The sequence below is a fragment of the Clavelina lepadiformis genome, chromosome 5, assembly GCF_947623445.1.
Source record: "Clavelina lepadiformis chromosome 5, kaClaLepa1.1, whole genome shotgun sequence".
NCBI classification, from domain to species: Eukaryota; Metazoa; Chordata; class Ascidiacea; order Aplousobranchia; family Clavelinidae; genus Clavelina; species Clavelina lepadiformis.
In genome coordinates, this window is record NC_135244.1 from 24027162 (window position 1) to 24050517 (window position 23356).

General features: G+C 39.9%; 3 protein-coding genes across 3 annotated transcripts; 2 read left to right on the plus strand and 1 right to left on the minus strand.

Annotated features, from left to right (window-relative positions):
* Nucleotides 1-3032: 3032 nt before the first annotated feature.
* Nucleotides 3033-9324, minus strand: LOC143459964 (uncharacterized). The gene is made up of 20 exons (XM_076957291.1): nt 8985-9324; nt 8772-8892; nt 8532-8605; nt 8021-8109; nt 7732-7883; nt 7523-7619; nt 7332-7465; nt 6500-6584; nt 6254-6368; nt 5769-5841; nt 5415-5512; nt 5255-5348; nt 4947-5105; nt 4725-4875; nt 4396-4545; nt 4262-4329; nt 3862-4052; nt 3586-3777; nt 3343-3466; nt 3033-3205 (listed from the first exon to the last, which is right to left on the minus strand). The coding sequence occupies exons 1-20, from the start codon at nt 9024-9026 to the stop codon at nt 3123-3125; spliced, it is 2292 nt and encodes a 763-aa protein (XP_076813406.1). The 5' UTR covers nt 9027-9324; the 3' UTR covers nt 3033-3122.
* Nucleotides 9325-10731: 1407 nt separating this feature from the next.
* On the plus strand, nt 10732-17908 carry LOC143460791 (alpha-(1,3)-fucosyltransferase 7-like). The gene is made up of 5 exons (XM_076958423.1): nt 10732-16005; nt 16258-16362; nt 16436-16509; nt 16602-16718; nt 16815-17908. The coding sequence occupies exons 1-5, from the start codon at nt 15655-15657 to the stop codon at nt 17596-17598; spliced, it is 1431 nt and encodes a 476-aa protein (XP_076814538.1). The 5' UTR covers nt 10732-15654; the 3' UTR covers nt 17599-17908.
* A 134-nt stretch (nt 17909-18042) lies between these two features.
* LOC143459761 (3-galactosyl-N-acetylglucosaminide 4-alpha-L-fucosyltransferase FUT3-like) lies at nt 18043-21337 on the plus strand. The gene is made up of 5 exons (XM_076957027.1): nt 18043-18952; nt 19205-19309; nt 19383-19456; nt 19549-19665; nt 19762-21337. Exons 1-5 carry the CDS (start codon nt 18602-18604, stop codon nt 20543-20545), a joined length of 1431 nt encoding a protein of 476 aa, XP_076813142.1. The 5' UTR covers nt 18043-18601; the 3' UTR covers nt 20546-21337.
* The last annotated feature ends 2019 nt before the right edge of the window (nt 21338-23356 follow it).

Below are 23356 nucleotides of genomic sequence, written 5' to 3' on the forward strand. Positions count from 1 at the left end.
CAGACAAAGAAAGTGACGTAATTCAGGAATTCACGGTTTTAAATGTAAATTATCCATCGCGTTAATTAACGTAAGTTCCTCCCAGGTCACAGACCCAAGCTGCAGCAAAGAGAAGCATCTAAATATAATGGCGATAGCGATCACAAATGACTGAGTTGTTTTCACAGAGGCCATGACTAGTAGAGCAAATGAAAACGTCGCGGGCCGGAAGGCGAACTAAACCAGGTGTAAAGCAAAGCGCCTGAACAAATGACACAAGAAGAATTGCCTCTCAATCAATCAAATTATATGTGGAGTTGGTTACATTGAGACGAAGCGAGGAGATATCAGCACTGCTTACCAGTAAAGGAGCTATCACAATAGTCTATCACAAAAAGTGTTGTAAGATTTAGAATTTCTTTTATCATGGAAGTGAAACAGACCAAACAAACATACCTGGTTTATTCGCATTAAAACTATCAACTAGCACAGATAAACGAACAAATCAAACAGTTTCGAAAAAGGTTACTGCGGTTTCGTCCTTATTGCAAAGAATGTGTCACAGATTTGAAGACAGGTTCAGCAAACAGTGTGATGTCATACAAATATTTCACAGCAGCTGAACACAGGTGGCTCGCTTGGTGTGATACGGTGAAGAGTTTTTCTACTTTTGATCGTCGAAAATTGACGGCGTGAAAAATGCCGCGGCCAAGTGAAAGTCAATGCTGTGTTGTCGTTACATTGGAGCTCAAACGTAGGCTGGAAAACAACTAGTTTATTTGAACGCAACAGTATCTTCTCTCTACGTCACATAAACAGCATTATGAAGCTGTCGACTGATCCATGGTTGAAATGATGCTAAGTCTTACATGCAAGCTGTAGCCTAGCTTGCCACGCTGTACAGCGTACACTGCTGACGTAGTTTATCGCGCACCATCACACAGACACCGGATGGAATGAACGATCTCGCTCGCAAGTAGATGCTGACAATAGAAAACGCCACACCGGAACGATGGCGACGCCAGTTGAACACCCAGGCCGGAAGCACAGACGTCACTAGCTTGTGCCACCAATGCAAGTAACTGAATCCAGAACTCCTGGCCTATGGTGGGCAGTTTAGGTAAATCTCACGCACAGGCAACACGTGAAATATGGCAGTGCGGTTCGTACTAGCAGTCGACAGATCGCTCAGGGACGATCCATTAGGAACTATTGCTAACAGACAGACACACCAGACCAGACTAGACTAGAATCGTTCATTCTTTAACAAACTGGTTATATGGAAATGAAGATAAGAAATGTATAAGTAATTACTAGGGCAACCAGTTTTTTGACCTAAAAAGTTTAAATTTTGACCTTAAAATTTGCAAATTTTGACCTTATTTTGACCTAAAAAGTTTAAATTGACGAAAAGAATTGTCGGCAACTTAGATCTACCAATGCCACCTAGAGAAGTAATAACTTGCGTATTGTAAAGCTCAAACTGCTATGATTGTTCTTGCATTTTAAAATCAAAAATCTTGCATGTTGCTAACTGAAAAACGCTATACTGATAGTCTCTACACTGTCTACAGCAACTTTCTAATCTAAAGCTGCATTTAAAGTTGACAAAACGCTTTTCTAGTGTCGACTTTTTTTCGTTTCTGCGTATTAAGATTGACAACTTGCAGTTTCAAATGCAATGCCTTCACATCGTGACGTCACCAGACGCGCTGAAAGGCCTTCGCTCTCTTTGTGTCTTTGGTTCTAAGTATAATTTGCGGCACTGGAATTGTTTGCGGTACAAGAAAAGAGAAAAAGGGAAGAATAATATTACAAAATGGTTACAAAATTACAAGTTTAATAGATTTTGACCTAAAAGAAACAATTTGACCCTATTTTGACCTAACGTAACATTCCTAATAATGTCAATTATTATTGACCTAATAACTTCTATACCACACGTCGTACAAAGCTGAGATTTGTTTTGTGCCTGTTTGATAGCATTCTGAGCAGGTTAAAAAAATTGACCATATTGACTTTTGGTTGCCCTATTAATAATCATAAAAAAATAATAATTTCATTGTGATAAAAACAGTCCATTATTAACAAAGGCAAATTACTTAGTTGAAAGTACGTCAGACCTTCTCAAGCAAAAACTACCTCGACCCAAATTCGATCGAAAATTAGTTCAACTATGACATACGTGTCAAACTCCCGGCCCGCTTTACAACAAAACTTGGCCCGCAATGTTATTTTATACATTGAACTATTTCCGGCCCGCGAGATCATTGTACAGTATAACTTACTTTTTTCAAGCAAGAAACAAGGTTATTAGGGCAACCAGTTTTTTGACCTAAAAAGTTTAAATTTTGACCTTAAAATTTACAAATGTTGACCTTATTTTGACCTAAAAAGTTTAAATTTTGACCTTATTTTGAAAAACGCTATACTGATAGTCTCTACACTGTCTACAGCAACTTTCTAATCTAAAACTGCATTTAAAATTGACAAAACGCTTTTCTAGTGTTGACTTTTTTTCGTTTCTGCGTATTAAGATCGACAACTTGCACTTTCAAATGCAATGCCTTCACATCGTGGCGTCACCAGACGCGCTGAAAGGCCTTCCCTCTCTTTGTGGCTTTGGTTCTAAGTATAATTTGCGGTACTGGAATTGTTTGCGGTACAAGAAAAGAGAAAAACGGAAGAATAATATTACAAAATGGTTACAAAATTACAAGTTTAATAGATTTTGACCTAAAAGAAACAATTTGACCGTATTTTGACCTAACGTAACATTTTGACTTTATATGACCTAATAACTTCTATACCACACGTCGTACAAAGCTGAAATTTGTTTTGTGCTTGTTTGATAGCATTCTGAGCAGGTTAAAAAATTTACCATATTGACTTTTGATTGCCCTAGTAATTACTAACGTCAGTTTGTTGTAACGAATTGTTTTGATTTTACACCTAGTACTGCTTTTCTGTTACATTGAAATATTTCAGTTAAAATTAAATCCTAAAATTTGTTGGATTTTTTTGCTATTGTGCTATTTTCAGAGTTTCAGAGTAATTCTTTTTTCTCAATATTCTGCAAATTTACTTCGACATGACGGAACGCTTATCTTTTTAGTTAGTGACGTATGAATGACGTATTGTTTTCAAAAAAATAATACAAAGGGGTTAATGACGACACAAAGCATTACAAGACGGTTGAAGTTTCCTCGAGAGTGAGCGGAAGAACCTATTGAAGAATCAAAATAAATACGAGTTGATCGCGACATAGACAGCAGTGTTGCCAATTTCGTTTTTATCATTTTCACTGTTATAGCGCTGTAAAGTAAATAATGATTCGAGAAGAAATGAAAAACGGAAACTCACCGATACACACTCTCTCCTCGCTCACGTAAGTTGATTTGTGTTTGGTGACGTCACCGTCTTTCAACTTTCCACCCCACGCATATAGAAAGTAGACACATTTGTTCAGAACAAGATCGTTCGGGTCCTGCGAATATGTTAGGAAATGAACTCGCTAAATGTATATATTGTTCGATGTTTTACGATAGGCCTTGAACTTTGAGCAGACTACGGACCTGTGCGCCGGTGAACGTTTCAAACGCTTACTTCTGTGTCGAGAGCTCGTGAGAACGAGATTTTGAGGAAACCGTCTCTGTAAGAACCACGCACATTCTCAAACGAGGCAGGTCCATTGTCAAGAGCGACACCTTCCGGTGCTTTTGAAGTGAGCCAACGATCTGTGAGTGTCAGTTCACCGCTAGATGGCTCTACCCAACCCACGGCAGCATCGGAGTTCTCCTGCGAGGATGACGTCATGTTTACATACTACAGGTGGATAATGTCTGGCTCATGCGACCACAAACAACTTGAAAGGTTTTTAACCATTTCTGGCTTTTCCGAGAAACCGACCGCAGCCCACTGGTCTTCTTCTACGCGCGCTTTTATTTTGAAATGAACCAATCCGGTTTTTTCCCGGTATTTCCACTCCAACATGTACTCGCATTTGTCGGTCTTGCATTTCTCTGGATGACGAAACGACCCATTGTTCGATTTGCTTTCGTCATCAGGGTCGTCTGTTTGATAGAAATCATATACTGTAATACTCCAATTCATGAAGCTGTCCCCAGCTTATTGAAAAAACTTAATTTCTTTCTCAAAGGCGTATTTTCCGTAAGTCAGACATGTTGCCCGCGAAAAGATTAATGTTATTTTAAAATATTTAAGTTTCAAAATTTGTCTGAAATCGAAGAAAAACTTAACGGAAAGATGCAAAACCACCTACCATAGAAATTAAATGATGTGGTCCCACGCTGTGACGGTTTTGTTCCGTGATACTTGAGTTCATTTATCCTGTGAAGGGAAGGTGAAATTGGCGATTCATTTCATCTGATTCACGAAACAAATAAGTGACTTCACCTGTAATAGTCATAGTCAGTAGCTGCACAACTTTCCAACCCACTCAGTGGTCGGTGGTTGAACAGATAAGGAGTTTGCCCACGGGCCCATATAAGCATCACCTCGTCGTCCCTCAACGAATGGTCAGAAGGATCGGACGAGACGAGGTTCCTGTGACGTAATAAACGATGACGCGCGATCACTAAGAAATGGGATCAACCATGCATATCAATCAACATATTAGAGATGTTTCCGTTTCACAATATCGTGTCCAGCTCGGTAAAAGATTTCGGAGGATCTTTCCTTAAAAAAATAAACATGAACGCGTCGCGATATACGGCGATGGCGACCTTCTAAACTTCACGTGGAGAATTCCGTCCTCGCGTCGGGCGACGGCCGCTGTGAGGTCATCACTTCCGCCGAACCAGGGGTCATGTTTTGGGCTCGCCCTGTCCCTCGTATACATATCCAAGACACGGTGAAGATTGCCCTCCGCCGTCGCTGAGGTTAGAAGAAAATTTAGCGCTTTGTCTATGACGCCATAAACACATTTGCAGAATAAACCAAATTACCGTAAATTATATCAGAGCAGTCCATTGGATGTAAGATGTCCTTGTAGCCCGGTCCCGGCTCAACATCGGGCTCCGGCTCAGGATCTCCTTTCGTTTTCCGGTTAGAACTCGGGGAAGATTTGCTATTCGGTTTCGGTTCTGGTTCAGGGGGAAGTTTGTCTATAAAAGACTCGAAAGTCAGTTGGTCGGAAATAAGAAATTCCAAATTGGTCAAACAATCAACATATTGTGTAGAATATCTAGGTTAATAATAAGCAGAAAACATGACACAGTGACATTGTTTCGGTTTTCTTGAAATGACCTTTCACCTGAACTTGGTAGAACGTCATTAAACGTTTTTTTCGCCCACTCGGCGGCAGCAGAGATGTTTCCAGCGTTGCAAAAAATTTTGATCATATTTTCCTGAACAATTGAAATTTATCAAAAGTCCATTAAAAAATGCCGCCCAGAATTTAATCTAAGGCTTACGTCATCATTTCGCTTATCAACCACTACCCGCCGAGCTCTTTGTTGCCCTCTACCGTACTTCAAAGAAATAAATCTTCTGCGCCGGGTGGCTTCTACGTCTGTTGATAGAGAGCGATGCCACTGGCAATATTAGTGCTACTCAGACGATAGGAATTTTCTTATGAAGTTTACTGTATGTTACGGACTATTTTAACCACTGCACCCAAAGATAGTCAATGTACTGACTTTAAGCTACACCAAAATTGCAGCTATGCAAGGATAATGCAATTAATGCAACTATAACTATAGATACATGAATTACATCAACTAGTGATTTGTTAGCCAGGGTGGCCTGACGTCATATTCACATCATACCATTGTTATCGGACGTTTCGTCATTAACTCCGTCATCGCCTTCAGAACTTGAGCTGGTGCTGAGAGGAAAATCCTAAAAAATGCAACAAAATGAGGCAACTGTATGGCATTATGACGTCATGGGTAAAATGCACCGCCTCAAATCCAACTGTGTAATAAAAATCCCGGTTCCCAAACAGTTGATGCTTCCTTATGACTGTATTAAACGCCCATGCTACTCTCAAAGTTGTGTCTGACAAATTGCGGTTTTTAACCTGTTTGTTCCCTCTTGTAAAAAATTTAATTTGCGAATCTTTCACAAAGTTTTTTTTAGGAATTTCACCTCGAAATGCTTCGTCATTTGCTTGTTCAAAAAAAGTTTATTTCGGCCCCGATCTGGGATATTTTAATAGAATTTTACATCCCTTGATGATTCCGGTGTATTTAGATTGATGGTCACCAGCTGGCTGCATTCTGGCTCAAAGTATATGCACAGTCATCATTACCTTGCATTTCTTATCAATGTCATCTGGCCTCCACCCAATGGCGCACCAAGTGTCGGTTTCAACACGCAGAGCAATTTCCACCTGAGGGCGATCGTTGATCAATCTCCAAAAAAGTCTGGAAAATAATAAAATGGGATACGATGAAAGAAATTTTACGATTTGATTAAAATACCCGAGGGGGAGTCAATTTCGAAAGACTGAAATCTAAAACCAAGCCTGCCAAAAATGTTTCCATAGAAATCTCACTCGAACTTGGGATTGTCGTAGAGCACCACCTTGTGGAAGTCCTTTTCATCGGATTCGTCCAACTTTGCCTCTGAAAGCTCCGATTCTAACCAATAAGAACAGCAATGACTGGATAGTTAGGATAGTTTGGACAACCTTCGTGCAGAGACCCAAAGTTTGCGAGGGGAAACGTTCAACTTACACGTTAAAATAGAAAAACAGTTTGCTTGGCACTAAATAACGGTTTCACTCGTTTTTACTACACGGGGACCATTTTGCAACTTGCTACAGTGCGCAGAGGTAGGTAGTCGGCACTTGAAAAGAATTGTCGGTAACAGTAAAAAATGGCAAAAACTTGGCAAAAAATGTACTGACGGTTCCGGTATTCGGTACTATTTGAAAAACGTAGTTCGGTTCTTTTTCGGTACTTGATACCGGTACTTTTTGTGTAAAAGATCCTTCTGCAAATGCAATGTTTGCAGCTATTATGCCCTCTATTATTAGTAAAGGTTACTCCAAGTCAAAACATATGTGACGTTAATCGCTTGCAATTTTACTTGACATTTTTAGATTAAAAAAGATCAACAGATGCTAAAATTAGTATTAAGGATTAATTAACATGTATTTTGGAACACATACTTGTAAAAATTTTGAAATTATCACGTGAAAGTACCGAGTACCGGGACCAACCGAATTTTCTTGAAAAAAGTAATTTGTTACAGAGATTCGGTACATTTTTTCAAAAGTACCGACGGTGCAGTAATTCGGTATTGTAGTACCGCGGTTGCCCAACTATGTCAGTGCGCATGCGCAACTTAACATCATCGCATTTTAACGAAGACACCTGGTCCACCTTTCTCGCAACTTCCACCCATCCAGCCCGGTTCGCAGAAGCAGAACTTGCTCGGGAAATTCGTCGAATCCACGTCCACGCATCTTCCGTGCGCGCAGTCGCCATCATCCGCGCATTCGTTCTCATGCTCGCACCTGCGCGGAAATCGACTCACATCATCTGACCCCGTCGCTCGCACTGACCGCTCTTACCTCTCGCCCTCGTATCTCGCCGCGCATGCGCATTTCCCGTTTTCACAAGTACCGCCGTTTAGACACTTGTTGTCATAGCAACCACCGTTTACGTCAGCTTTGATGAAATGAAAAAGTTTAATGTTTGAAGAGAGAAAGTTCGGTTGCGCGGATAACTTTAAAACAACTGAACTATTTTCTTTTCAAATAAAAACCGACCGGAAGCTTACCGTCGGAAACCATTGTGACGTCAGCACATGACCAGAACAAGTATCCATCCGATGTGTTCTGATTGGTCCATTCTGACGCTTGCTTTATGATACGTAGAACGCAGTGATCGCAGGCAATGTCGCTTTTGAGCGTTACCTCGTGGTTCAGTCTCCTACATCATATGGCCGCATGGTGGAAAGCGAGAAATAATATCGAAAAAGTACGAAGATGATTATTATTAACTCGCAGGTATTTAATATAAATTCATGATTTATTGTTAACTTTGTATTAAAATAAATAGCGACTGACGTGGAATCATCTTTATAAATAAAATTTGAATCTGTTAGCTCAGAAAGAACAGCGCCCTCCGTGTCAAGAAGTTGCAATTTGATTCCTCCCTGAAACAATTAAGAAATCTTCTGATCTGGTGTCGATTTTATATCCAGACATGATCGATTATTTGCGCGAATAACACAAAGTGTTTCCGTCTAAACCTGTTACAAATACAATCTAAATCTGTTGCAATATATTTTATAACAGGCTGCTTATGTCGAAGTCACCACGTTCAATTGTTCATCAACTTAGGCGTGTTATACAAACTTCACTCATATAACATTAAAATAACAAACAATTATGCATAATATACATGTAATATACGTGATTATAAATAATTAGTTATTATATAAGACATATAACCGTTGAAAAGGGTTGCGCATCCACATTCAACTGATTAAACAAGAAATACAAGCCCGATATAAACCGGTGCAATCACTGTGTCAAGGAGAAAGTAAAGTAAATAATAAAATATAAAAAAAGTCACCAGATGCGGGTAGGCGACGTGCCACGTCACATTGAAGGGTGTTCCCGCCGCCAATGAGGTCATAATTTTATGTTCTGATTCGTAGAAAAAACGTAAACATGATTGGAATTAACACATAAATCATAGCAATGTGTTAACGGAGTAAAAAACCGTTGAAAACTGAAAAGGTAGAAATTAATGGGTTGGACAGATCTAATGGCGGTGACGTCATATCGAAAGAAACGTACAGAGCCCGTTCACCTTTGTTAAACGTCATTCCGCAAGGCCCCTCGCTTTGTGAATTGTCCAGAAAGTCGAACGCGAACGGACGCGCCGGAGGGAAAGTCAAAACCACGTGACCAGTGACGTCATAAAGAAATACCTACCCGATGCAATAAAGGGTTATGTCATGGATACTGGCAATGTATAAGGTATAGCAGAGTATAATGTACCGACATGCAACACCTATCTCACCACAAGAAGAAATGTGATCAACGTCGTAAGTGTCTTTGCCATTTGCGACCTTCAAAATTGGCGCTCACTTATAACAATGAACTTTTAGAACGTTAGATGACTACAGACTTTCTAGGCAAAAAATTTAACGTTGAAATTGCTTTATTTGAAGTAAATGAGGTTTTCCTAGAACCCGCTTGAACAACTTTAACTTATGGACGCTATAAAGTTTTCTATGAACAAAATGTTTCACGACAATCGCAGAAAGATTTTGTGTCATGATTGATTGATGATGACAACTTCCCAACATTTGAACAATAACAAACAAACTTTGGAAGAGATCTTTTGTCCTGATCGAGCCCGCTACGTAATTTCTTTCATGTTTAGAAAATGTATCAAAAAAGTTTAATGAGGACTAAAACCTTTGTCGGTTTGTTTCGCTTCATAAGATAACTTATTCTTTTAGTAAGAGAAAAAAGCTGATCTTACAAAATTTTATAAAACTATTGACAGCCATTATTTCTGTTGATTTAACTACATTTACTGAGAAAGGGAAGTTGTAACTAAAAATGTCGAAGAAAATTTCTAACGGTTTTAAAATTTGAATTAAGATTTTAATTTATAAATTTTCTTTGCAAACTTTCCACTAAACACAACAACGCTTCATACTGACGCTCCGCCCTTGCTACCTGCAAACCCACCAAGTGGATTGCGTAGCTGCTCGATCGCTTCTTTATTGCTGTTTCGGTTTTAATTGTTCTTATATGAACTTTTTCATAAAACCGCCACTTAACCGCGGGCGCACCAGTTCCGTTCAGGACTTGAGAGCAAATTTTGGTCAAGGGAAGGGCTACTTGGGTCTACTTGATACAAACCACACCGTGCAAGCTTATGACTTCATAACACGTAAATGTGTAAAAACAATAGTCCATTGTGGCCAACAACGAACAAAGTACTTACGTCAGAAATGTTTTTCAAATATTTGCAGTGGAATTATAGCCAATTCAAATCTTTTTGCGCTAAAAACAGAGGATTTTGTGTTATTTTTTAGTGTACATAAATTTTTCAAGCACAAGTTGTTTTCACTGTGGTCGTATAAAACTTTATCAAACACAGGAAATGTCAGGAAATGTCCTAAATGATATCCTGGTCCACATTTAAACAGAATATTTTTGATTTGATCCCATTAAAAACCCAATTGGAATAGTTGTCTAAGCTCTAAATAACATCGGAGTGTTTTGTCAATCATCAGCTTTCAGGGGTCGCCAACACGATGACCGAGGGCACCAGGTCGCCAGTAAACTAGTTGTGAAAGCAGCGCAAATGACCGCTGTTGTCGCTGTTGCCAACCTTGCTGGATCGTTCCGAATTATTTCAATAAGAATATAGCGCGCAACTTTATATTATTCCAGAAGTGCGTCATCGAACTGGTGACCTTTGGTTCTTCTACTGATGGTCAGAAACCTTGAAATCGCCCTCAATTGAAAAATATTGGCGATCCAGACCCAAATGAACAGAGAACCTAAAAATTTCCTTGAAATTTTGTCTCACTGTGCTTAATGCGTCATGCAATAGTGACGTACGTATTATAATGATTTCTACTTAAAACCCATCAACCACAAATGCGTAACTGCAGCTGACGCGTTGCACTAATATTACGTCATATCCGCTGTTTCGACAGAGATCAAATTACTGATGCATGTTGCCAGGAATGTGTCATATAATTAGTGCATTTTTATGAAGAGACTTGGAAGTTTATAGAATTCATCTTTGTGCAGCCCCATGTTAGCTCACATTGCTGTGAAAATGATATTTATGAGCTAACAATGGCGCCAAAAAGGATCGCATAAGAAGTACCATAAATATTGCACTTGCAAGGCTGACTCGAAAAACGAGATTTCAATTGAAAGGCTACAAATATCTTTTGTTTAGTTTGTGTCGTCATAATAAGTATATAGAATTGCAACAAAGGGCATAGTTCGTGGTTAGTGCGGCAAGCTATGCAAAGACTGCTTATGGTCAACTTGAATAAATGCTAGATATTACTGTACTGTACCATACTAGCAGGCAGGCAAGAACTTACATCACTGCAAGTAGGTTGCATGTTTAGCTTAGCCTAGTGCAGGGATGGCGAACCACTGACCCGCGGGTCACGAAGTGACCCATCACAGATTTTCAGTGACCCACTTGTCTTTTTTTAAATAATGGAATTTAAGCAAATATTTAAGCAAAGAATAAATTTTTCTCTATTAAATATTTGTAATAAGGCCCCAACCTATTTTAATCTAGTACCGTACCGAATTGCCATATAGAATAGCAGTCTGACACAACTAAAGCGGTAGTAGTGCGTTATCAGTATCACGGCAAGTTACTGGGTGCTTATAACGTAATAAAGGTATTGTGCTCTTGATTGTTAGCAAATCATGTTACATATTTGTACCCTTTAGTGACTGCATGCCTCTTGGCTGTTCAGGATTAGTGTGGTCTGGTAAGCTTTAAACATTTAATGCCTGCAAGTAGGCCTAAGTTTTTATATTCTGTTGAGTTGGTCTCTTTGTAGGCCTACTTTGTTTTGCACTAGCGGTAGTTGAGTATAGTCTTTCCAGAAACTCTAAAATGAGTATCTTTTACCTAATTATTAACTGTCAGTTCGTTTGCTAGGCCTGTTCGTTTGCTGTTGAAAACCATGCTGAAAATATAATTCTTACAGAGTGGAACTCCCTGCCGAATTCGTTTGAAACTATGAAAAGATTTGCGATAGCTCTGTTAACGTTGTTTGGTTCTTCATATTCGTGCAAATCTTTAGTTTTGCACATGAATTTTATACAATCAAGTACACGGAATCGTCTCAGCTAAGATATGAGTGCTGCATGTGTGAAGCTAAAAACTACGGATTACCAACCAAGGATAATAAGACTTGCAGAGAAGGTGCAGCAGCAAGTTTCGCATTAACATGTAATTAAATGTATGACCCACTTTCGCTTTTTCAAGGATTAAGGTCTCTTTTGTGACCCATGCACTAAAAAAGGTTCGCCATCCCTGCACTAGACTAAACCAATGTGGCAATCCTGTGCTTTTTTCCCTCTGTGACAGTGATGCTGTCTTGCGGAAAAAACGAGCGTTTGGTTTGATAAGATGTAAAAACATAGGCTACTGAAAAATGCCGCAAAGCTCGGTGTCCCGAAAGGGGGTCATTGAGGCCGTCAGGAATTTGGCCTTTTCAGATGTGGTGAACCTAGCTGAGCCTATAACCAAGTGTTGTTCAGTGCAGCCAAATATTGGAGCCTTTTGGAGTGCTTTGGTTGGTGTTGAGTTCATAGGCGTAACCAAATATAGTTTAGTAACCAAATATGTTAGGCCTAATCGTTTGGTGATTGGTTGCTTTGGTTGGTGTTGAGTTACACTCATAGTTCATGGTCACGTGGTTATAGCTTGAGGCTTTCTGGCTTTATTCGACGAGTCTCGTATCTATCGGTCGTGAAATATTCCGCAGCCAGAATTCTGATATTATTGAGCTTGCAATCAACTCGACAAAGTTTGTCCATTTAAAGATTCATTTTATTGACATCGCGATATATTCCAATTCCACTAAGACTAGAACAAGATCACAAAACACAGGCTTGAGTACCAGACTGATTACAGTGGAACAGTAATAATAATAACGAATTATTTTAGGTGGCAACCCATATTAATATTCACAGCTTTTCTGGTTAGTGCAGGAAGTCACGTCACAAAGAAATAAACGTATACGCGACGCGCAGTGTAGTCGTTAGAAATTACTTGCAGGCCGATTACAATATTTGACAGGCAATTTATATCTTGCGAAAAATGCAAACATGTGGTTACTGACTTCACATAATTGTATTCAATATTTTGTTTCACTGTTAATTTGCAACTGTTCATACCTCCTACGTCATAGGGTATTTATCGTGTGATCGCGTTTATATCATGAAGCACTACGAGCAAGTGGTTGCGCGTACAAGCACAAACAATAAGCGCCATTATTAGAAATAGAAAGAGTGGGAAATGCAACTTGAAAGGACATTTCCATTTCTCGGTTAAGTGATGGCCGCCCAATTATAGCCGGCAGATGAGTACCCCTTCTCATGTCCTTCACATAGGAGGTGAACACGAGGATATCAAACCTTCCAATAGAACTAAGGCTACCAAGACACCATTGGTAAAGAAACCGGCAAAAGTAACTTCAACATTTCAGATGGTGAGTGTCATTGTGGTATTTTGGTCAATTACTTTCAAATTTCTCAGCATTGGTTACAACATTACAAACCACAAATGCTAGACACTTTTATTGGTGGTACCCTTATAACAGATATCTCGAAATGTTCAAACGTTCACTAGCTCACTTAGGGCATAAAACGAAACTACTTGTAAAATGTTTTGAGTAATATCGTGTGTTCGCATTCACTTTCATCAGCCGCTATCGGCAGTGAAACGACGAAGTCCACTCTATTATAGCCAGGAACATCCCTATAAATTACTTTGACGGTTGACAGTTCCAGTTTTCCTATCCAACAGCAGTTATGTAACTGTATATATACATACATAATAACTATATAGATTGCACACAAAGCCAGTATTTTTTCAAAAGCACAGCCTTCCTTATAACTTTATAAGTATGGCGTCACCATCGCAGTTCTTAACTCCGAGAATAAAAGTTATTATGACGCCATAATAAGCAGAATAAATAGTGTTGGTTTGAAAACTTACCAACCGAACAACAAACTTAAACCGAATGCTGCATAGTTCAAGTGGTTTTAGGCGAAGATTGTCGAGAGTCATCTATACGAAATCAGTGGCGTACCGTAACGTAACAATTTGGCATCAATCCGGACCATTGATGCCAAAAGGAATAAAGAAATCTAAAAAATACACTGTGCAAGTAGTAATCAATGGTTAATAAATGGTTAGAAATCAATGGTTAATAAATGGTAATAAATGGTTAGTAATCAATGGTTAATAAAATAATTTCAACAGAAAGATGAACGCGCAGCGATAGGAATTTACCAAAATTGTTTCGAGCAAAGTTCTCTATTGTTACGTCATAGAACACTCAACAACGTCGAAGCTCGAAAATAGGCATAAGCAAGCGCATTCTATGGACGAGACCTCCGTTTTACGTTTTTATTGAAGCTGACAATGACAATTATGACAATTACTATGACAATTCAAGCTCACAACAGGAAGATGAATTTGTGACGTATGCACAGAACTGACCACAACCGCGAAAGCTCAGCGGTCCCGAACGGCGACACTGATGCTCTAAGAGCGGTTAAAGTGCTCTCAAAGCACGTTGCACGTGACAAGGAAAACACTGTTTTGCCGACGTCACATGATGACCTCGCGTCACGCGAAAGTGCTTATGCCTCGATTTGATGATTTCCTGGACAGCTTGTTCAAGCCAGAAAGTAGCAGAAATAGTTGAAAGTCTAAAAGTGTTGTGAAATAGAGCAGTAAATCTAGTTCGCGCGTTATTTATGAGAAAGTATTTGCAAGAGAATGTAGAATCGATGAGTTTTGAATAAATTTGCCGTGAGCTTCGTTTTATTTCATTCCCTTTGATCTGAACAACCTGAACGAGCTGTTGGCTTGATATAAGTCATAGTGAGTTACGTCTAGCATGTATAGAGGATGCAATGAGCGCAACGAAGAAACACTTTATAAAGAAAAACATTTTTCAAACAACATTAACAACATAAAGAAGCTTCTTATAACAATGAGTGAATACCAGGCCTATTAGGCTACCCCATGAAATTCGATTTTCGCAGCAGCAGCAGCATTAACAAGTGAAAGAGGACAACTCTTTGTGACAACAACAACACAGCGTGTTCCAAGGGAGGCTACATCCCTTGTTAAGATAAAGAAGCTGGTCGATATGTTTCCAGCACAGGAAGGATGCAAAGTGGTTACACATCACGCCTGTTAGTTACCAGTTAGAAGGTGGAGACATTAGGTTAAGTCGTTTTACTCAGCGCCTTTATCTAAAAGCGGCATGCTGGTGAAATTGATACATGCGCCATATTGACTTGAAAGACTGTTGTCAGATTACAAAAGGTCTCTGACGGTCTCAACGGAATGAGACGTCATGCACTGTTGGAGTCAAGAAAAATTTCGGTTTAAAAGGGGCGGAGGGGAATATTGAAAAGCACCGGGGCGTAAATAATAGCAAGTTGCAAGGCGGTGAGAAGGACTTTCTGTGCTGAAGAGACGTCGCGATGAGATAGTTTGGATAAATGGGACAGATGAATATTTGATGATCAGCAGACACGTGACAATTGAACAATACTTGCCTTGACCATGACGTATAATGAAAGAGCGAGCGAGGACAGAGCCAGTATTTTTGCGACGATTCATTCATTATACAGACAAAGAAAGTGACGTAATTCAGGAATTCACGGTTTTAAATGTAGATTATCCATCGCGTTAATTAACGTAAGTTCCTCCCAGGTCACATACCCAGGCTGCAGCAAAGAGAAGCATCTAAATATAATGGCGATAGCGATCACAAATGACTGAGTTGTTTTCACAGAGGCCATGACTAGTAGAGCAAATGAAAATGTCGCGGTCCGGAAGGCGAACTAAACCAGGCGTAAAATTCCACGGCGAAACGAACTATTTGAAGAAATAAAAACACTTCTAACTACAACCCTTGACTCTCCACGCTTAAATAGTCATGGCGCGCTCTATGAACGGGACTAAGGTTGTAGGATTTGTATTTGCTGTGTACGTCGTGTTGGTCAGTCTGTCCTACTTCAGTCCTCGTTTAACTCTTAACGCCACTGGACCGAAGAAATTTTATCCACTTCCGATGGAAAGGCCCCTGTCTGATGAAGAGTTAGAAACCTCTCCAGAAACCTCTTCAGACGAGTTAGAAACCTCTGCAATTGGAATAAAGATGCCAGCAGAAGAGCTCATCCTTCCACCCAATTCACTCAAAACAAACTTCACGGAATCAAAGAGTCCACATCAACTCAGTGGAGATGGAAATAGACTGAGGGTGGCGTTGGAAGAGGCACAGGAACAGGTGGACGACACTTTACAACGCAGTCGATGTGTTTTGTAGCTTATCAGAATAGCAACATGTTGGTTGCATCAGTTATCAATAGTTAAGTCGTGGAGTATAAAATGATCGCTACAAAAGTAAGGCTTGTAGATTGATACAAGATTCAACCCCGCAGGCCCACATAAGTAAACGAAGAACTTGTGAAATGTTTCAGAATTATAAATTTTATTTCCTTATAAAAACTATTCATAAATTGTTATTGTTTATTTTTAGTATGACATCATAGCCTGGGATGCACCGTTCGGCTCAAAGTGGATACCAAACAACATAATAACTTCAAAATGTTGCAACTGCCAGTTTTCTTACGACAGAAGTAAGGTCGGTTGGGTCTTAGTAACAATATGAAAGACATGAATTCAACTTAACTTTAAAATTTCCTTGTAATTTCTAGATAAATGATCCTTCAACGAAAGCGGTTATCTTCCATTTCAACGAGGCTCGAATCTCTAGAATGCCAAAACAGAGGTTTGCTGTTTTCTTGTAAATTTAACAATTTATGTCAGACAGAAGCGACATGTTACTTGTATTTTATGCTTATTACTTGGATATATTCACAGACGAACAGACCAATATTACATCTGGTTCAATTGGGAGTCGCCAGTCGCGCTAGGAACGCTTCGTGGTTTAACTTTGAAGGAGTTTGATGACGTCTTTAACATCACTATGACGTACAGGTATGACAGAAACATTAAGAAATTAAACACCAGTGTACAATATTTTCAAATTAAACCAAAAGATGAAAACCCTTTTCATGAAACTACGTCATACAGGCGAGACTCTGACGTCTACTTCCCCTATCAAACGATTGAAGACATTTCGCAAAGAATTCACGACCAAGATTCGGGGAATCTCCAACATGACTTAGATGAATTGATAAAGAGCAAGCGCAAGGTGGCGCTGTGGATCGTTGGAAATTGCGGGAGCACGCCGGGAGCTCGGGCGAGGATGAAATACTCGGAGCAACTGGTGAAAGCCGGACTCGACTTAGATAGAAGAGGACGGTGCTTTCCCAATGCTCCAAAAGTCCTATCAAAGAACAAGAGAGCTACACCTAGTTGGGACAACTTTTTAAGGCCGTACAAGTTCTACATGGCATTCGAGAACGCTTTCTCATGCAACGATTACATAACAGAGAAGTTTTTTATAAACTCCCTCACCCACGGATTGGTTCCTGTCGTCTTGGGAGCGAAGAAGTCGGACTACGAGGCCGTGTCCCCGAATCATTCTTTTATTTATGCGGATGACTTTGAAAACGCAGAGAAACTTGTCGAATATCTCCGCTACTTGGACGGGAACGACACAGCATACAGGGAGTACCTGGCCTGGCGAACACACGACCCTGAGGAGATGCCATATCACGGTAGAGCGGTGGGATTGTGTCAGCTTTGTCGGATTTTGCACGGAATCAACGTCGACAATAAATATGATGAAAACTTTAAAGAAAAATACTCAGATATTCCCTTATATGGTCATCCTAAGAAACCTAGAATCGTTCATTCTTTAAGAAACTGGTTTTATGGAAATGAAGATAAGAAATGTATAAGTAATTACTAACGTCATTTTTATTGAAATGCCAATAACATTTCAGTTTTTCATCAAATATTTCCAGTTTTCAAAGTCTGCTGCCATCATGGGGAAAGTTGGCAGCTCAATTTTGTGTTTTCTAGATCCGTTTTACTATTGTGTTGTTTTTACAGTTTCTGTCTTTTCCAATTTCTACCAGCTTACCTACACCATAAAGGTTGCGATGAATTTGTTGAACAATTGAAAAGAGCCGAACGCGGTTTCTATATCATCGTCTAAACATTTACGAAAATATTACATTTAATAATATTACACGTTAATAGCAAAACCTTTTACTCAGCGCCTTTATCTAAAAGCGGCATGCTGGTGAAATTGATACATGCGCCATATTGACTTGAAAGACTGTTGTCAGATTAAGAAAGATCATTGACGGTCTCAAAGGAATGAGACGTCATGCACTGTTGGAGTCAAGAAAAAATTCGGTTTAAAAGGGGCGGAGGGGAATATTGAAAAGCACCGGGGCGTAAATAATAGCAAATTGCAAGGCAGTTAGAAGGACTTTCTGTGCTGAAGAGACGTCGCGATGAGATAGATTGGTCAGATGAATATTTGATGATCAGCAGACACATGACAATTGAACAATATTTGCCTTGACCATGACGTCTAATAAAAGAGTGAGCGTTGTCAGAGCCAGTATTTTTGCGACGATTCATTCATTATACAGACAAAGAAAGTGACGTAATTCAGGAATTCACGGTTTTAAATGTAAATTATCCATCGCGGTTAAATAACGTAAATGTCTCCCTGGTCACAGACCCAAGCTGCAGCAAAGAGAAGCATCTAAATATAATGGCGATAGCGATCACAAATGAGTGAGTTGTTTTCACAGAGGCCATGACCAGTAGAGCAAATGAAAATGTCGCGGTCCGGAAGGCGAACTAAACCAGGCGTAAAATTCCACGGCGAAACGAACTATTTGAAGAAATAAAAACACTTCTAACCACAACCCTTGACTCTCCACGCTTAAATAGTCATGGCGCGTTCTATGAACGGGACTAAGGTTGTGGGATTTGTAATTGCTGTGTACGTCGTGTTGGTCAGTTTGTCCTACTTCAGCCCTCGTCTAACTCTCAACGCCACTGGACCGAAGAAATTTTATCCGCTTCCAATGGAAAGGCCCCTGTCTGATAAAGAGTTAGAAACCTCTCCAGAAACCTCTTCAGACGAGTTAGAAACCTCTTCAATTGGAATCAAGATGCCAGCAGAAGAGCTCATTCTTCCACCCAATTCACTCAGAACAAACTTCACGGAGTCAAAGAGTCCACATCAACTCAGTGGAGATGGAAATAGACTGAATGCGGCGTTGGAAGAGGCACAGGAACAGGTGGACGACATTTTACAACGCAGTCGATGTGTATTGTAGCTTATCAGAATAGCAACATGTTGGTTGCATCAGTTATCAATAGTTAAGTCGTGAAGTTTAAAATGATCCTTACAAAAGTAAGGCTTGTAGATTGATACAAGATTCAACCCCGTAGGCCTACATAAGTAAACGAATAACTTGTGAAATGTTTTATAACTATAGAGATTGTTACATTATAAAAACTATTCATAAATTGTTATTGTTTATTTTCAGTATGACATCATAGCCTGGGATGCACCGTTCGGCTCAAAGTGGATACCAAACAACATAATAACTTCAAAATGTGGCAGCTGCCAGTTTTCTTACGACAGAAGTAAGGTCGGTTGGGTCTGAGTAACAATATGAAAGACAAAAAGTCAACTTAACTTTAAAATTTCCTTGTAATTTCTAGATAAATGATCCTTCAACGAAAGCGGTCATCTTCCATTTCAACGAAGCTCGAATCTCTAGAATGCCAAAACAGAGGTTTGCTGTTTTCTTCTAAATTTAACAATTTATCTCAGACAGAAGCGACATGTTACTCGTATTTTATGCTTATTACTTGGACATATTCACAGACGAACAGACCAATATTACATCTGGTTCAGTTGGGAATCGCCAGTGGCGCTAGGAACGCTTCGTGGTTTAACTTTGAAGGAGTTTGATGACGTCTTTAACCTCACTATGACGTACAGGTATGACAAAAACATACAGAAAATGAAAACTAGTTTACAATATTTTCAATTTATACCAAAAGATGAAAACCCTTTTCATGAAACTACGTCATACAGGCGGGACTCTGACGTCTACTTCCCCTATCAAACGACTGAAAACATTTCGCAAAGAATTCACAGCCAAAGTTCTGAGAATCTCCAACATGACTTAGATGAATTGATCAAGAGCAAGCGCAAGATGGCGCTATGGATTGTAGGTAACTGCGGTAGCACGCCGGGAGCTCGGGCGAGGATGAAATACTCGGAGCAACTGGTGAAAGCCGGACTCGACTTAGATCGAAGAGGAGGGTGCTTTCCCAATGCGCCAAAAGTCCTGCCAAAGAACAAGAGAGCTACACCTAGTTGGGACAACTTTTTAAGGCCGTACAAGTTTTACATGGCATTCGAGAACGCTTTCTCATGCAACGATTACATAACAGAGAAGTTTTTTCAAAACTCCCTCACCCACGGACTGGTTCCTGTCGTCTTGGGAGCGAAGAAGTCGGACTACGAGGCCGTGTCCCCGAATCATTCTTTTATTTATGCGGATGACTTTGAAAACGCAGAGAAACTTGTCGAATATCTCCGCTACTTGGACGGGAACGACACAGCATACAGTGAGTACCTGGCCTGGCGTACACACGACCCTGAGGAGATGCCATATCACGGTAGGGCGGTGGGATTGTGTCAGCTTTGTCGGATTTTGCACGGAATCAACGTCGACAATAAATATGATGAAAACTTTAAAGAAAAATACTCAGAGATTCCCTTATATGGTCATCCTAAGAAACCAAGAATCGTTCATTCGTTAAGAAACTGGTTTTATGGAAATGAAGATAAGAAATGTATAAGTAATTACTAGGGCAACCAAAAGTCAATATGATCAATTTTTTTTAACCTGCCCAGAATGTTATCAAACAAGCACAAAACAAATTTCAGCTTTGTACGACGTGTGGTATAGAAGTTATTAGGTCAAATAAAGTCAAAATGTTACGTTAGGTCAAAATACGTTCAAATTGTTTCTTTAGGTCTTTTTTTAGGTCAAAATCTATTAAACTTGTAATTTTGTAACCATTTTGTAATATTATTCTTCCGTTTTTCTCTTTTCTTGTACCGCAAACAATTCCAGTGCCGCAAATTTTACTTAGAACCAAAGCCACAAAGAGAGGGAAGGCTTTTCAGCGCGTTTGGTGACGTCACGATGTGACGGCATTGCATTTGAAACTGCAAGTTGTCAATCTTAATACGCAGAAACGAAAAAAAGTCAACACTAGAAAAGCGTTTTGTCAATTTTAAATGCAGCTTTAGATTAGAAAGTTGCTGTAGACAGTGTAGAGACTATCAGTATAGCGTTTTTCAAAATAAGGTCAAAATTTAAACTTTTTAGGTCAAAATAAGGTCAAAATTTAAACTTTTTAGGTCAAAAAACTGGTTGCCCTAGTAATTACTAACGTCATTTTTATAAAAATGCCAATAAGATTTCAATTTTTCATCAAGTATTTCCAGTTTTCAAAGTCTGCTGCCATCATTAGAAAAGTTGGTGGCACAACTTTTTTATTTTCTAGATCCGTTTTACCATTGTGCCGTTTTTACAGTTTCTGTCTTTTCCAATTTCTACCACCTGGCCTGCACGATAAAGGTTGCGATGAATTTGTTGAACAATTGAAAAGAGCCAAACGCAGTTTCTTTATCATCGTCCAAAACTTTTAAGGAAATATTACGATGCGGAATATATTAATAATGGTTTATACAAAAACAAATCTGTGGTCAAGTTAGAATACAATGTGGCAGACACCGAAATTACTAAAGATCAGAAAACACATCACATGTAATATTCATCAGAAGTAGCTTAAAGCTCTGCCCTACAAAATCGCCCGCGCCAACCCAACACAAGACACACGGTCGCAGATGTAAATGTTCGTTCGGTTTTTATTTTGGTAAAAACGAGCTTCGAAGTCTTCCGTGTTACGATCGTTTGCATGAAAATATAACGTAAAGTCCATGCTTAAAACAATTACTGGCAATTAATCAATCAATTTATTAAACAATTAATTCTCAAGATGAAAAATTATTAAAGGAAAGTTATATATAATGGACGATATGGAAAAATGACCACGCGCTTGTGGTGGAAAATTACTTCTTTAAAGGTTATAAGTAAGTTGTTAATTTAACATCATCGGTTGTCATCATCGTCAAATTGCGGTGTGATGTGGAAGAGGTGATGTGGAAGAGGTGATGTGGAGGAGGTGATGTGGAGGAGGTGATGTGGAGGAGGTGATGTGCAGGAGGTGATGTGGAGGAGGTGATGTGCAGGAGGTGATGTGGAGGAGGTGATGTGGAGGAGGTGATGTGGAGGAGGTGATGTGGAGGAGGTGATGTGGAGGAGGTGATGTGGAGGAGGTGATGTGGAGGAGGTGATGTGGAGGAGGTGATGTGGAGGAGGTGATGTGGAGGAGGTGATGTGGAGGAGGTGATGTGGAGGAGATGATGAGGAGGAGGTGATGTGGAGGAGTTGATGTGGAGGAGGTGATGTGGAGGCGGTGATGTGGAGGAGGTGATGTGGAGGAGATGATGAGGAGGAGGTGATGTGGAGGAGGTGATGTGGAGGAGGTGATGTGGAGGAGGTGACACAACCTGATGGCAGGTCGTTCCCACACCAGGACAATATGGGAAACTGCCCGGCATTTTACGACAGCGCTGACACGGCCTATGCTACAACTAACAGGACGGCACAAGACACCCGAGAGAAACGACGGAATTTAGTCGAGGTTTCCAATTGTTACAACATTGCTATCAGGGTGACGCTAACTTCCTTGCTCTGAAAGCGAATTTCCGGAGGCTGTCACAAACAAAGACAAAGCGCCTGAACAAATGACACAAGAAGAATTGCCTCTCAATCAATTCAATTATATGTGGGGCTGGTTACATTGAGACGAAGCGAGGAGATATCAGTACTGCTTACCAGAGAAGGATCTATCACAGTAGTCTATCGTGAAAAGCGTTGTAAGATTTAGAATTTATTTTATCATGGAAGTGAAACAGACCAAACGAACATACCAGGTTTATTCGCATTAAAACTATCAACTAGCACAGATAAACGAACAAATCAAACAGTTTCGAAAAAGGTTTCTATGGTTTCGTCCTTATTGCAAAGAAGGTGTCACAGATTTGAAGACAGGTTCAGCAAAAAGTGTGACGTCATACAGGTATTTCACAGCAGCTGAGCACAGGTGGCTCGCTTGGTGTGATACGGTGAAGACTTTTTCTACTCATGATCATTGAAAATTGACTGCGCGAAATATGCCGCGGCCACGTGAGAGTCATTGCTGTGTTGTCGTTACATTGGAATTCAAATGTAGGCGGGAAAACAACTAGTTTATTTGAACGCAACAGTATCTTGTCTCTACGTCACATAAACAGCATTATGAAGCTATTAACTGATCTATGGTTGAAATGATGCTAAGTCTTACATGCAAGATGTAGCCTGGCTTGCCACGTTGTACAGCGTACACTGCTGACGTAGTTTATCGCGCGGCATCGTACAGACACGGGTTGGTATGAACGATCTCGCTCGCAAGTAGATGCTGACAATAGAAAATGCCGCATCGGAACGATGGCGATGTCGGTAGAACACCGAGGCCGGAAGCACATACGTCACTAGCTTGTGCGACCA